Source organism: Cannabis sativa, chromosome 3, assembly GCF_029168945.1.
Source record: "Cannabis sativa cultivar Pink pepper isolate KNU-18-1 chromosome 3, ASM2916894v1, whole genome shotgun sequence".
NCBI lineage: Eukaryota > Viridiplantae > Streptophyta > Magnoliopsida > Rosales > Cannabaceae > Cannabis > Cannabis sativa.
Window position 1 is genome coordinate 43,538,056 of NC_083603.1, and position 14,355 is coordinate 43,552,410.

The 14,355-nt window shown below is 28.4% G+C and overlaps 2 protein-coding genes and 1 long non-coding RNA gene across 3 annotated transcripts; 1 reads left to right on the plus strand and 2 right to left on the minus strand.

Annotated features, from left to right (window-relative positions):
- Nucleotides 1-1,067: 1,067 nt before the first annotated feature.
- LOC115709441 (uncharacterized) lies at nt 1,068-4,450 on the plus strand. Its single transcript, XM_030637550.2, has 9 exons — nt 1,068-1,428; nt 1,554-1,629; nt 1,783-1,822; nt 2,332-2,390; nt 2,479-2,516; nt 2,670-2,733; nt 2,977-3,030; nt 3,245-3,346; nt 3,623-4,450. Exons 1-9 carry the CDS (start codon nt 1,235-1,237, stop codon nt 3,677-3,679), a joined length of 684 nt encoding a protein of 227 aa, XP_030493410.2. The 5' UTR covers nt 1,068-1,234; the 3' UTR covers nt 3,680-4,450.
- LOC115709440 (probable inactive purple acid phosphatase 27) lies at nt 4,017-14,093 on the minus strand. The gene is made up of 12 exons (XM_061111219.1): nt 13,748-14,093; nt 13,563-13,669; nt 13,360-13,435; nt 12,322-12,444; nt 12,070-12,165; nt 6,131-6,260; nt 5,939-6,020; nt 5,721-5,853; nt 5,243-5,448; nt 4,976-5,101; nt 4,582-4,891; nt 4,017-4,465 (listed from the first exon to the last, which is right to left on the minus strand). Exons 1-12 carry the CDS (start codon nt 13,958-13,960, stop codon nt 4,160-4,162), a joined length of 1,908 nt encoding a protein of 635 aa, XP_060967202.1. The 5' UTR covers nt 13,961-14,093; the 3' UTR covers nt 4,017-4,159.
- On the minus strand, nt 7,356-9,133 carry LOC133035379 (uncharacterized). Its single transcript, XR_009686619.1, has 2 exons — nt 7,656-9,133; nt 7,356-7,572 (listed from the first exon to the last, which is right to left on the minus strand). It is a non-coding gene; the product is annotated as an uncharacterized LOC133035379 (long non-coding RNA).
- Nucleotides 14,094-14,355: the final 262 nt, after the last annotated feature.

Below are 14,355 nucleotides of genomic sequence, written 5' to 3' on the forward strand. Positions count from 1 at the left end.
TTAATATTAAATATATAATGACAATTTTGTCCTTTAAAATATGTCTTGTAAAATAACTACCATATAATATAGTTTAACTCAAAAGGGCAATTTAGTCAATTTAAGCATTCCGATTACGTTTCTTATTAAAGTAAACAAGATAAATCACAACTATTCCATTTCTAAAAATTTTTAGTAAACAACATATTACAAATATTGATTCCGATTATTTTTCATTTATTCCGTTACATTTCTCCATTAATTTATTTCGATTCTGATTACTGTATAGTAAACGTGCCATTAGGGTTATACTGTTTTTGCTATAAATTTTTAACATTAATTTATTTTTTTTCTTATAAAATAACTATTTTTTTTTAAAAAATATATTTTTACAAAAATTGTATAAAAACCCTTCACTTTTTTTGGTACAAAATATTTTGAGGGCAAATTTAATTATTTGTCCCCATATTATTAATAGCCCCAAAGTCTAATTTTTTTTTTTTTTTAAAAAAATAGGGTTTTTCGTTCTTAAATTTATAGGGTTGGCATTTAAATAGGGTTGGCATTTATAGTTACAACTGACACAATTAATTAAGGGATTATTTCACAAAAACATAAAAACAACAAAAAAATTTCAAAAATACGGCTTCACGGATTTTTGAATATTTTTACGATTTTTTTGATTTTATTTACAGAAAATATGGTCTTTTTATGTTGTAATCTTGTTAATTTGTTGTTGATTTTTTATTATCTGTATGTTATTTTTTGTTGTTATTTTCATGTTACTTTTATGTAGTTTTCTTGTTGATTTTATGTTGTTTTCGTGTTTTTTTTTAAAAAACTGTAAAAATGTAAAAAAATATTCTTTGAACGTAAAATTATAAATATTTTACAAAAAAAATGATGCCTTATGTAATTATTTCAAAAAAAAAAGAGCCCCAATGTCTCTATTCTGTTTATGGGTTCAATTTTAGTTGGGCCATAATTCAGCCCATCAGTGCCTGATAATGGGCTGAAATCTAGCCCAATATTAGATTGGGCTCCAACATTTGGGGGTCCAAAAGTAGAAAAAGGAAGATGAAAATGGAACTCCCGCCTACTTTTTCACAACTGTGCAGAACTCCCGCTATATTTCATCACTCTGCAAAACTCCGGCTACTCTTCCATGGCGCCTTGATTGATTGAGCTGTTTGTTTCAGTGGAAAGTGAAGAACTGAAGCTAAGCTAAGTGGCCTGAGCACGAAATTTCAACTCCATGAACTCTCGCGACCTCACTCTGCTTTCTTCGGCTACCATTTTCGGTGCCTTAGCATCCGCACTCGCTTGCCGCTTATTCTTCTTCTTCAACCATTCCACTAAGCAATCTCTCCGAGTCGATTCATCTGATAAAGTTGTCGTTCCGAGAAATTGCTCTTCCCAGAGCCCTTTTGATCCCTCAAAACGAAAAGGGTAGCTCAAAGACTACTAAATTTAATAATCCTTTTTCTGCTGTGTTTGGACATTGCTAGGGTTTAGGAATTATCCAGAATTATCATTATTGCTATTTGTTAACGTGGGTTTTTATTTTTGTGCAGATATTTGTCTTGGGATGATTATTTCATGGCAATTGCATTCTTATCAGCTGAAAGATCCAAAGATCCCAACAGGCAGGTCATGAGTAGTTCTAATGCGTATTAGTGATGTTTCAAATCATGATTATTGATTATTGAATATTGAATAAATGCTTCAATTTGAGTTTGATATTGGGATTTGGTTACTTTGAATTGAAACTGACTTTTTCATTTTTGTAATGTTTCTGTATAGGTTGGAGCATGCTTGGTGACTCAAAATGGTGTAATTCTTGGTGAGTTTCAATAAATCATACATTCAGTTCCAAATAGAAAACATTATGATACTTTGCCTGGCAAGAAAGTTTGCTCTTTTCATACCATTTGTTATAAGAATAAATAGGATTTATTCACTGAACTATTAATCTTGTAGAGATTTGCCCCTGAATATTTTGTTTTTGAAAAAATTCTCTCTGAACTATAAAAATAGTTCTCCATTCAATTACATTTTGTTCATATCTTTAAACAATTTTTTTTATGTAGCCATGACCCACAAGTATAGTTATAGTAGGATGATCTATTCAACTAACATAAATTAGCTGAAATCTAGTCTATTGACACTAAACATTTATCTCCATGAATGCACATATATATTCTGAAAATTATTCATTAGCAATTTATGCATGTAATTTTGTCTGGATTCTTAAATTGCACCAGATTAATGTCAAATTAGTGCTACATCATCAAATTGTTGATCTTATATTTTCATAACTATTGGTCACTCATGCTGTATTTCTTTCATCAGGCATTGGTTACAATGGTTTTCCTAGAGGTTGTTCGGATGATAAGCTTCCATGGGCAAAGGTAGGCACTTTATACTTATTTTTTTTTTTTTAAATCTTTATCGGTGTGCTATGCTATGTGTAAAACTTTTCCGTTTTGTATGTTTTAGAAATCAAGAAGTGGGGATCCTTTACAGACAAAGTATCCGTAAGTTCATGTCTTCATTACCTCTATTTCTTTCTGTTTATTGTAAGATAAAAGTTTATTCAAAAATAATTTTCACCTTCATTATCTAAGTTTTCTGGTCATCTTTTAAAGTTCTTTGCTGTTGGTTCTAATCCATCTAATTATATTTTCTAGTTATGTCTGTCATGCTGAAGTCAATGCTATTCTAAATACAAATCATGCCTCAGCTGCTGGACAGGTTGGGTGTTGTCACGCTTAACTTCTATTACAGAACATGTTAATTTTGGTAAACTATATTTTGTTTCATATGATAGCCATATTCCCCACTACTAAAAATGGAAAAGAAGAAGAAAAAAGAAACAAAGAAAGAAAAGTCCATTTGCTTAGATACAATACCTTTGTTGAACAACAGAATTCCAAAGATTTATTGATGCTTGTCCATTTTGTGACTGAACATCCATTTTATCTCTAACCTCTGCAGAAGCTTTATGTAACCATGTTCCCTTGCAATGAGTGCGCCAAGATTATTATTCAGGTTTATCTTCTAACTTCTCTCCTTCTAGTGTTGAATCCTCTTTACTTTGAATTCAAGCACTACATTTCTATAATTTCTTTCTGGTAATAGGAAATGGAAGGTTTAAACCAAACATCTGAAGTCTTTTAATATGTTTCTCTCTCAAACTTGATATAGATCTGTACCATAAAAACTGTTATGTTTATATGCATTTCTATTTTGATGTTTCTTGCAGTCAGGTGTCTCCGAAGTGATATATTTTGTTGAGAAAAAGTTAAACGATGTAAATGTTGCATATATTGCTTCTCACAAACTACTGTCAATGGCTGGTGTTAAAGTAAGCATCATTAGAATTCTTAAACTTATTTTCAAATTCTTTCTACCCCTGTGAATCAAGTATGATGTTTTGTCTCCATAAAACTATCCTCAATAGTTCAATATTACTCACTGTTGTAAATCAAGTGTCATGTTTTGTTTCCATAAAACTATCCTCAATAGTTCAATATTACTCACTGTGCACTATAAGTAAACCTCTATCTGCTCTACTTTTTCTTTGGTTTTTGTTCCATGTGGATAATTACATTTCTGGCCTATCATCATTTATCTCGTGAAGGTTAGGAAGCATCAACCGCAAATGAACCAGATTTTAATCAATTTCGAGGAGCCCTAAAGCCTAGATTTTGAGTCCTGGTTCAAGACTGGTAATCATTCTCAATCACGTTTTTATATTCTTCTTAAACCAATCAAGCAAAGCTTGTTGCTTGGTGTAACTATAATGTTTCTCTTCTGTGAAAGAACCAGATTTTACATGAGCTAGATGTACAACAATCCATATAATTGCTTTACTTTTGCATTTTATATGTTAAACCTTGATGAAATCTTTGGATGAAGTCTAGACAGAGGGAACGATCATAGTTCTTTGATTTGAATAAACTTGTGCATTCTTTAATGTAATTATCACCATAGCCAATGAAAGTAAGGAACTTACGATTCAAGATATCTCAAAATAGATAAACAGATGATAAATATTACTAGTCAATCTCCTTGACAAAAGTCTTAGTACATACAAAGTTCAAGTTTCAACCATAACACTCCTCTCATTGTCCTTATTATCAGGATAATTATAGGTTATGACAAATTAGATAGAATTCTAGTTTGCCAAAGTAGTTGGTTCACAACTGTCGTGGACACAGGCCAAAACATCCTTGTACTCCCTGTAAACAGTAAAGGAGTCATATACCTCACCATCTCGACTTTTCTTGTATTCAAAGAGCAGTGATGAGTGATTAAAGGCAGTAAGCTTGACAAATCCCCAATCATAATCTCTGTAGACACTCCACACCGGAGACAAGCTACTAAACTTGGCCAAACTTTTTCCTCCTCCTCCAGTAACCACATGAATTGTTCCGTTTACAACACCACTGAAATGTGATTTTTCATCGTTCACACATTGGTTCTGTAAAACAATCCACACAAACATACCAACATTATCATTTATTTTTGCCCAATTAGCATGGACTTTAGGTACCCTTGAACAATGTGTTAGATACATATAAATCAATGGCTATATACCTGGTAAATGGGGCATATCCTTTCATAGTTGTGAACATGACCAAAGAAAGCTATGTCCACCTTATATTTTTGCCAAAGCTTTTGGAGGTCATCTCTTCCCTCAGGCTCTGAAAATGAGCCTTCTTGGCCATACCAATAGTTAGAGGAATAGCCAAGTACACGATGAGCTATGAAGATCAACCAAGGTTGTTTTCTTCTATCTGCTGATGCAAGACATTTCTCAATCCATGCATACTGTTCTGATCCTGCTCTCCAATCATGCTCACTGTCTGCTACACAAAATTTAAACATCCCATAATCTGCCGAGTACCTGTCCATATACATATTGTATGTTATATCTTCACTTCTTAAATTTCACAAATCTACTAAAGTTCTAATATCAAAAACAGTTTACCAAAATTTGGCTCGATTATCAGCTGGAACATAGTAGAGAGTCTCAGCTGGCACACCACATTCACCACCAGAATCAGTAGTATCCCAAAACGACCCTGAATTCGGCCAATCACGTTCATGATTACCACTGCAAGATTATATTTACAAATTACATCACTAACCAACGTGTGTATAAATTCTTGATTTGACACGTATAAATGAAAATTATGAACATGTAATTGAGAGCATATATATATGTTGTGTATATATTTTGTTACCACAAACTAACCTAGCAATCATATATGGCACGGCTGAAGAAATGGGTGAGACTTGTGCTATGAATTGGTCCCACTCAGAAAGGTACCCATCAGCATATGCCATATCACCAATATGGAAAAGTATGTCATAGTTCTTAAGGTCTCTTATGAGTTGGTCTGTGGTGTTAAGTGAGCCTGGCTGGGTGTTTGCATACTCATTCGACCCATCTCGTTCAGCCTAAAATAAACATATGGAGACATAATTCATAATTAGCTTTTTACACCCTTTAGTGAGTTGACCAAATAATGAGACCAAAAGTTTAGTCCATTTCGAAAAGTCATCATCTCATAGATTCATATTCTATAGTATTAATTTATAAATACTATCAGAATGTGTTAGTTTTAAGTAAAATAAATTAACTCATTATTGCTATTATTATTGGACTCACAATGATAAAATAAGTGAATTAATTTTACTTTATTTGATGAACAAATACTCAAATTATATACCTTTCCCATGTCACCCATTATAATAACACGTTGTAAAGAGTCTTGTCCAGGATATGGTGAGGATTTGAAAGAGTAAGATTTGCTCCATACATATGAACCATTCACTAAACGATGACCCATTCTATAACTGTACCTGTAAAATTATTCATACAAAATGTAATTAAATAAATAAACAAAGTGATTATAAGAAGTGTACAAATATAATAAAGATTAATTACTGAGAATTTGGCCACAAGTCTTTGAGAAAACTTGTATGTATGAAACCAGGATGATGCCAACCAACTGTTCTTGCAGGTGCACCTTTGGAATAAAAAAAAAAGATCAAATTAATGTTGTATAGTTTAGTTTTATAATAATTAAATGTATGTATAATGTAATTAATAAGTGATGAGAAGATATATATGTTATACCACACATGCTGTTGCGATCATATGTTAAAGTTCCAGCAGGTGATCGTAGTTGGGTTTCTCCTTTAAGACCCCATTCAACAAATGGAACAGCTTCATCTATGTTATAACCACTTGTCCATGTCACTGTCATCTGCATACATATTTAATCATCTCAATACATAATTAATTCATTCTTCATATATATATATAATTAAGTCACCAGCACTCTCAATTACATTATTTATCATGGATCCTTTTAATATAATTTACAAATTTAATATATTATTTTGTAATCTTTTTTAAATTACTCATTTCGAAAACAAGAGAGATGAAGTTATTAAAATAGGATTTATCTTCTTCAAGTATTATTACTTTGAAGTTATGCTCTTTGAACATTTTAGATTGTTAAAAAAATCTCCTCTGATTTATTTATTCTATTTTTGAGTTATGGTTTAGTTTAAGTCCTACATAGCTAACATACAAGCTATACATAATATTTTGTTGGTGCTGATGTGTCATGTTAATGCCACAAGTATAAATTCAATTAAAATTATAAATTAAATAATATAAAATAATAAATCAATAAAAAATTTAGAGAACATGACTTGAAAATAGTAATAGTTTAGGGGATAAATTCTATTTATTTTTATTATTATTTGTATGAAAAAAAAATTAGAAAAGGACACCATTTTTGCAACATATAGCCATTTTATATTTTTTGTATATAGATAAATTATATTCCAATTTGTTTTTGTTATGACTGCTTAGATTATAGCTATAAGACTTATCGTATCATTTTGTTTATTTTTATAAAAATTTGTTTAATTTAATTCATATAAAATGTCATGTAGAATATAAAATTATTACAGAAAACATCTGTTCAATATATGGAACGTTATGCATATTTGTTTAGTAAGGGAAATTTGATTTTCTATACTTAGAAAATCAAAATTTTTTTTCCCTAAACCAAAAATTTAAAACCTAAAAAAACTATTCTTTTTTTTTTTCAAAACCCCAAAAATACCCCCCTCACAATATTCTCTCTCTCTCTGCATCATCTCTCTCTCCCTCTATCTCACCCCAACCGCCCACCCTCACCCGAACCACCCTCACCCACCCACGTCAACCCCAACGCCGATCACCACCCTCACCCCTGTCGACCACGACCCCAACCCCTCCGACCCCAACCCCAACCCGAAAGAGCAACCCCAGTCTCTGAAACTTTTTTTTTTCCTGCGATTTGAGAGAGGGAAGAAGACAGAGGTCCGACCGTCTTTTAATTTTTTTTTTTTTTTTCTGCGATTTTGGAGAGAGAGGAAGAAAGAGGTCCGATGGTCGGACCTTCGGGTCCGATGGGTCCGATGGTCGGACCCATCGGACCCGAAGGTCCGACCGCTTTTAATTTTTTTTTTTTTTTTCTGCGATTTGAGAGAGAGGGGAAGAGAGAGGTCCGATGGTCGGACCTTGGGGTCCGATGGTCGGACCTTGGGGTCCGATGGGTCCGATTGGTCGGACCCCATCGGACCCCATGGTCCGACCATCGGACCTGGGGTGTGGGATTCTTGGGACCGGCTAGATAGAGAGAGAAAGAGAGATAGTTTTAGTTTGGGGGTATTTTTGGGGTTTTGAAAAAAAAGGTATAGTTTTTTTAGGGTTTAAATTATTGGTTTAGAAATCAAATTTTTTGATTTTCTAAGTATAGAAAATCAAATTTCCCTTTAGTAATTCTACACTTCTCACAAAAAAGAGGTTTCAAATTCGAACCCCACTTTCTCTAATTAAAAAAAAATGTATTTATACATATAGAATGTCATGAATACTCTTATAGCATGTTTACTAATAAGTAATGGGAATCAATAGTAAGGTAATCATTCCCTTACATTTGTTTACTTGCATTATTAAAATTAGGAAATGGAGAAGTTGATTAAATAAGGGAAAAAAGAATGGGAGAACTTCTCCCACCAATTTTGTAAGGAATGCCATTAAGGGTAATGAATTTTTATTATTTTTATTTTATTTTATAATATTAAATATATAATGACAATTTTGTCCTTTAAAATATGTCTTGCAAAATAACTACCATATAATATAGTTTAACTCAAAAGGGCAATTTAGTCAATTTAAGCATTTCGATTACGTTTCCTAATAAAGTAAACAAGATAAACACAACTATTCCATTTTAAAAAAAATTTAGTAAACAACATATTACAAATATTGATTCCCATTATTTTTCATTTATTCCGTTACATTTCTCCATTAATTTATTCCGATTCTGATTACTGTATAGTAAACGTGCCATTATTGTTTTAGATAAGAGTATTATTATGGGACACTAAGATCTCTAGCATTATTATGAGGTAATACTTTATAATTAGTAAGGGATTTTCTATAATCTTTAAGAGAAATGTTAAAGACCATTTATAGTGTTTAGCACATGTAATATTGCTATTAGTACAATTTAATATTAGATCTCACTTATTTCACTTTAATATATATTATAGAAAATCCTAAGCAATTATAGGGTGACACTTCATCACCATGAGTATCTTAGAGCATCTCCAAGAGAGTTACTCATTAAAGTGGTCGTATCACAAATTTTATATTAAGTGTTGCTCAATTTAGAGAATGACCACATGTCATTTTTTTATAAGAAAAAAGTTATTTTTTACCTACAAAATTATTAATTTAATGTGATGTGATACTATAGTAGACACTTTTAGAGTTGTCAACAATTGGAGTAATTTTTTTAAGAAAATGTAACAAATTTAAAGTGGATGAGAGGAAATATAAAACAAATAATATTTTTAAATGATGTGTGTATTTTGACAACTATAAATGTTGCCCTATTAGAGATCCTCTTATAGAAATAAGTATACTAATAACAATATTACAATAGTATTGATTTTGGTCTGTTTTTCAACCCTTTTTAATACTTTATTCCAATAGTTTTGTCACCATGTTTTTCTGTTCCAGACCATTTGTCTTTATGTGAGACAATAATGGGATGGTTGGTATTCAAGTGCTCAAACGTATCATTATATTATATATTTATTTTTATTATAAAGTTTAAAAATTTAATTTATTTTGTGAATGTTAAATTGTAAATATTATAAACTATATGTGAAAAACAATAATATTATAAACTATTATTATTTAATTAAATAAATAATAATTAAATTTTGTATGATATTGTTTAATATTACACAATAAAAACATTATAAACTTAAACATATATTTTTTTGTAAGAATAAAAAAATAAAATTAAATACATTCAAAACTTAAATTATCGTAATACATATCAAACATAGTCAATATTCGAAAATCGAAATGTATTGATTGAATACTTGTGGGGGTGAATATATATTTATATCGTAACGTTATAATATTTTTGCTTGTCATAGTTATTAATCTTTATCGTGATTTATTATTTTTCTTTTTGTATGGTTATTCTCATGATTTATAATTTATAAGTCATGTTAGACAAAAAAAAAAAGGAGTCACCCCAAAATTTTGAAAAAAAATCAAATTAAATTAATTTTTAAAAATTACTTTCAATATATATATATTTTAAATTTCCTTTTCACATTATTTTTTCTTAATATCAAAAATAATTTTTTAAAATGATGTATAATTTATTTTATATTTTCTAATAAATTTTCATACATTTTTTTATTAACATTTTTATCTTAATATTTAAAATATGTTTTATTTTTATTTTATATGTATATTTTTTAAGAATATGAAAAGGAAGAAAAAAAAATTAATATAAATTAAAGATATATATTTTAGGTGAGTCACCATCATATACCACTTTGTTGTGTGGGTTGCCATGTGGATTTGAGTTGCGTTTTAAGTTACTTTGTAGATTTGAGTTGCAATTTAAGTTGCTTGGTGAATTTTCGTATAAATACAAAAAAAAAGCTTTAAAATGTATAAATAAAAAAACTCTCTATAAAATAAAAATATTAAAATAGGGTGTACTCATACTTTTATGAGGTGCAAATAAAATTAAGAAAAAATAAAAAATCATACACTCTTTGTTCAATCACGATATATATAAATATAGGGCAAGACTATGGTAAGACCTAGCAAAAATTTCCTACCGGTAGGGAACTTTTTTTGACCATTGATTTTTTAATCATGCGGTTATTATGATGTGAGGTATATACTCTTACGATAAGACTGCTTGTATACAATTAAAATTTTATACATACTATAATAATATAAAAATGATATTTATTATTAAAAAATAAAATGATATTAATAATTAAAAATTTTATTAATTTTTATTTTTACTTATTATTTTTTTTATATGTTTATTTGAATTATTTTTATATTGGTATTTATTTTCAAAAAATAATTGTTTCTCCTAAACTCTTTTTTTTTTATTTTTTGCTTTTCATCTACCTTAAAAGCATATGAAAGCAAACTGTAATTGTAGTACGCTTTTAGTATTAATTAATTAAGTCGGTTAGATTTTATTTTTTCTGTCAAAAAACAATAAGTTTAGAAGAAACAAGTTGGTAGGGTACCAATTAAAAAGCATCTAAAATAATTTTTATAAATCACATAGTTGAAAATTTTGAAAATAAAATAAATTTCTTTAAAAATTCATTTAAATAATTTTTTTAATCACAATCTGTTTTGTATACTTTCTTTTATCAAAATTCATTTCATTTATCTCATCACTTCTCTCTCATTTTGTATCACATTGTGTCACTATTTTCACTTAATTAAAAATTCAAACGTAAAATTAAAACTCTTTTCTCTCTCTCTCTTGTTTCTCGTCAAGTCGTGTGTTTCAGTTGGAGGATTGTTCCAACAAAGTACAATCCATTGTTATGGATGATTTTACTTCTTAATAAAAGTTACTGGTATTTTCTCAAAAAAAAAAAAAAAAAAAAAACTAAAACATAAAAATAAAAGTTATAAACACATTTTATTTAAAAAGTTATACACAATAAGATCAGATTTTTATATATTTATATATTAACATTTTATGAATTTTATTTTTTTTAAAGATTTTTCTTTGTTTTTTTAGAAAGAAACATTATTTTCACGTTCTTTTGCTGTTGTAATAATGTGAAAATAACTCTCCGTATTTAAAAAAGAAAATTAAAATTCGTAAAAATGTAAAAATAATTTTAGATCCATTAAAATGTAAATTTTTTGTTATTTTTGGGTGTATAAGATAATCCCTTTTTTAATTTTTTAAAAAAATTAATAACATGTTTTTTTTTTTTTTTAAATGTTTAAAATTAAAAACAAAACATGAAAAAAGAAAATATTATACAATCAGGCACACATTTAAGAATTGTATTTTTTTTTTCATCTTGTTTAGTCTAACAATTTATTTATTAAGTTTCCAAAAAAAAAACAATTTATTTATTAAAAAAAAACTTTAAAAGAGTAGTAAACAAAAATTTATTAATATAATAAAATAAATAAAAGAATTTCCTACAATGAAATGCATTGTATTAAAGTGAAACTCCAAATCATGCTTGATAACTGGTGGAAAAAAATTCCTTATACTCTAGGGTAGAAAGAGTCGGCCCCACAGTAAATAATTCCAATAAATATAATTTAAGGTATATAAGTTAATTGAGTAGGTTAGATATTGTCTGAGAGACTAATTATTTATTATTTGTAATTTTTGTGTCTCAATTATTGATCTGACAATTATATATATTTTATTATTTGTATATTTAAAGTATAAAATTAATTACCCTTTAAAAAAAAGTATAAAATATGTATACATTTGTAAGGAGAAACAAGTATATATTAAGAAATCTAACGTGTATTTTGTTTTCGAAATAGAAATAAAATAAAATCTACTAACTTCTTCTTTAAATAAATAATTAGCTATAAAACATTTACAAGTAAAATAAACAGAAAAAACCAAACAAAAATTATAAATCTACAAAGAAAAGAACTATATGTAATATGTATTTTATACTCACTTCATCCCAAGATTTTCCTAGGGCAAGGCGTGGATAGAGTGGTGCTTTTGGATTAGCAAATACTGATAGCAAATTAGATACCGACACCAATTTGGGCTGCAATGCAATTATTATTATTATTATATTTAAATAAAGAAATATTATGATATGAATAAGACATTAAAACAATAATGTATTATATTAATTAGTAAAAAAATATAAAAAATTAATTATTAATTATTAAGATGATGATAAGAGAAGAATAATACTCACAGCTGAGTAGCCTCCCGAAAATAAAGCAAAAGAAAAATCAGATCTCATATTAATTAACAAGAACTTCAAGCTCGCTTTTCCAGTCTTCACATAATCTTTACTTGAATAATTGGCATACTGAAACTGATGACACCAAAATAAAAATAAAAATAAATTAAATAGAGATTTTTACATAAATACTTATTTTTTAAATGTTACTTTTGTACAAGTCTTTTTTTTTTTCCACACTTTTACAAAATTAATTTTTCAATTTTCTTACAATTTTAAAATTTCAAAAATATTTTGTGTAAGTTATTTTTTAAATTTAGAAAAAAGTAACTAAAAAAATACAAACTAAGTAAATTAATATCAACTTCTCAAATATACTACAAAATTTTAATAACTTGATTCTCTTTTTCTAAAAAAAAATAACAAAAATTCTAGAACAATAAAATGTAGCTTTCTAGTTTAAAAAATAATTAATTTTTTGATAATATTATTTTTCTATTTTATCTCTCATTATTTTTCATCTTATTATTTTTTCTCCTCATTTTTTTCTTTCACTTTTCACATATTTTTTCTCTCTAGTCACTTTATTTTTCCTTATTTTCCCTCTCACCACTTTTTTTTTTTTTCATTATTTTCTCTCTCACCACTTTCTCATCAAGGTCGTGATCAGGGATTCGCGAAGCTAAGTTCAGGGTCGGGGTCTGAGATCGGGCCAAGATCTAATACCGGGTCCATGGTCCAAGTTCGAGGTCAGGTCTGAGGCTAGGACCCGGATCTGTGTCAGTCTTGTTCATATCAAGGTTTTAAAATATTTAAGTGTATTTTTTTTTTTCTAAAAAAATACACTTATTTTGAAAACTTCATAATTATCTTTTATTCTCATTTTTAAGAACACATTTTTGAAACACAAAATGACGTATACATTAAAATTGAAAAATACTAGTAAAAATATATAAAAAAGTCATGGTGAGAAATTAGAATATCAAAAACTCTTGTGTTTTAGAAAGTTGTAACTATCACTACACTCTTTTCTTTATATTTTTGTATAACCTTTATTGGAGCAGAGCATATGTATGGCGATTCTAGCTCTTGGTCCTCTGGTCCTTTAGGTGGGCAACTCGATGAGCTGCATATTAATTAATGAATTAATTAAATTCATTTATTTTGAAGTGTACATATATGTATATAAACATTTTTATTAATACATAATAATAGTAATTTAGTATAGTCTAGTAGAGTAGTATTGTACTGACTCGAATTTCCCTGGAGAAAACACACCAACCCAGTCATCATTGGAGGGTTTGGAGTTTTTAACAGTCACAGTAACCCATTCTGCTTCTAGTTCAACTTCCATACGTCCCTGTATAAATTACCAAAATTAAATAAATATTAATGAATAATGAGACAAAATGTTATTACTTAAATATATAATAATTACCTTTTGATAAAGTTGAAGAGGTTTAGCAGAAATAGAGGCAGTGCCCTGAAAATCAAGCTGGGTTTTAAGAATGTTAATCTTGGATAGTGGTTGTTCATCGTATGGTATTACAATATTATGACCCCAAACTGAAGATAATAATGATAATGTCACCATTATTATTAGCATAATTCTCTTCATATTACCCAACTTATTAATTATTATTAACCCCATTACTTATATTAATTTCATATACTTTTTTTTGTTTTAAAATAAGCTGGTTGACTTACGATATGGATTCATGGAAATTATATGTGTATATATAGGCTTGAAATCATCTCTTCCTCTTGCGTCATGTGATGATTTCAGTAGGAAGGACGACGAGTTAGGTAAGTGAATTTACAATTTTAGCCCTTTCAAATTTTCTCACGTGTTAAACATTTTTATGGGGACTCTATATTTGCACTCCTAAGAGCATCTCCAAAGAGACACCAAATTTGGTGTTACACTATCACCAAATTTGGTGTCAAAAATTATTTCTACTCCAACCATAACATCAAAAATTACACTAAAAAAAATATTTCTTATTATTATATTAATTTTTTAATAAATTAAAAAAAATAATATCA

Bases quoted from the DNA above. Each gene is read 5' to 3' on its own strand.
- LOC115709441 (XM_030637550.2), top strand. From the start codon at position 1,235: ATGAACTCTCGCGACCTCACTCTGCTTTCTTCGGCTACCATTTTCGGT. The intron at 1,429-1,553 runs GTAGCTCAAAGA...ATTTTTGTGCAG, and splicing joins GATCCCTCAAAACGAAAAGG to ATATTTGTCTTGGGATGATT. The intron at 2,517-2,669 runs GTAAGTTCATGT...TATATTTTCTAG, and splicing joins CCTTTACAGACAAAGTATCC to TTATGTCTGTCATGCTGAAG.
- LOC115709440 (XM_061111219.1), bottom strand. From the start codon at position 13,960: ATGGGGTTAATAATAATTAATAAGTTGGGTAATATGAAGAGAATTATG. The intron at 6,021-6,130 runs GTATAACATATA...TTTATTCCAAAG, and splicing joins TGATCGCAACAGCATGTGTG to GTGCACCTGCAAGAACAGTT. The intron at 5,449-5,720 runs GTATATAATTTG...TGTTTATTTTAG, and splicing joins TAATGGGTGACATGGGAAAG to GCTGAACGAGATGGGTCGAA.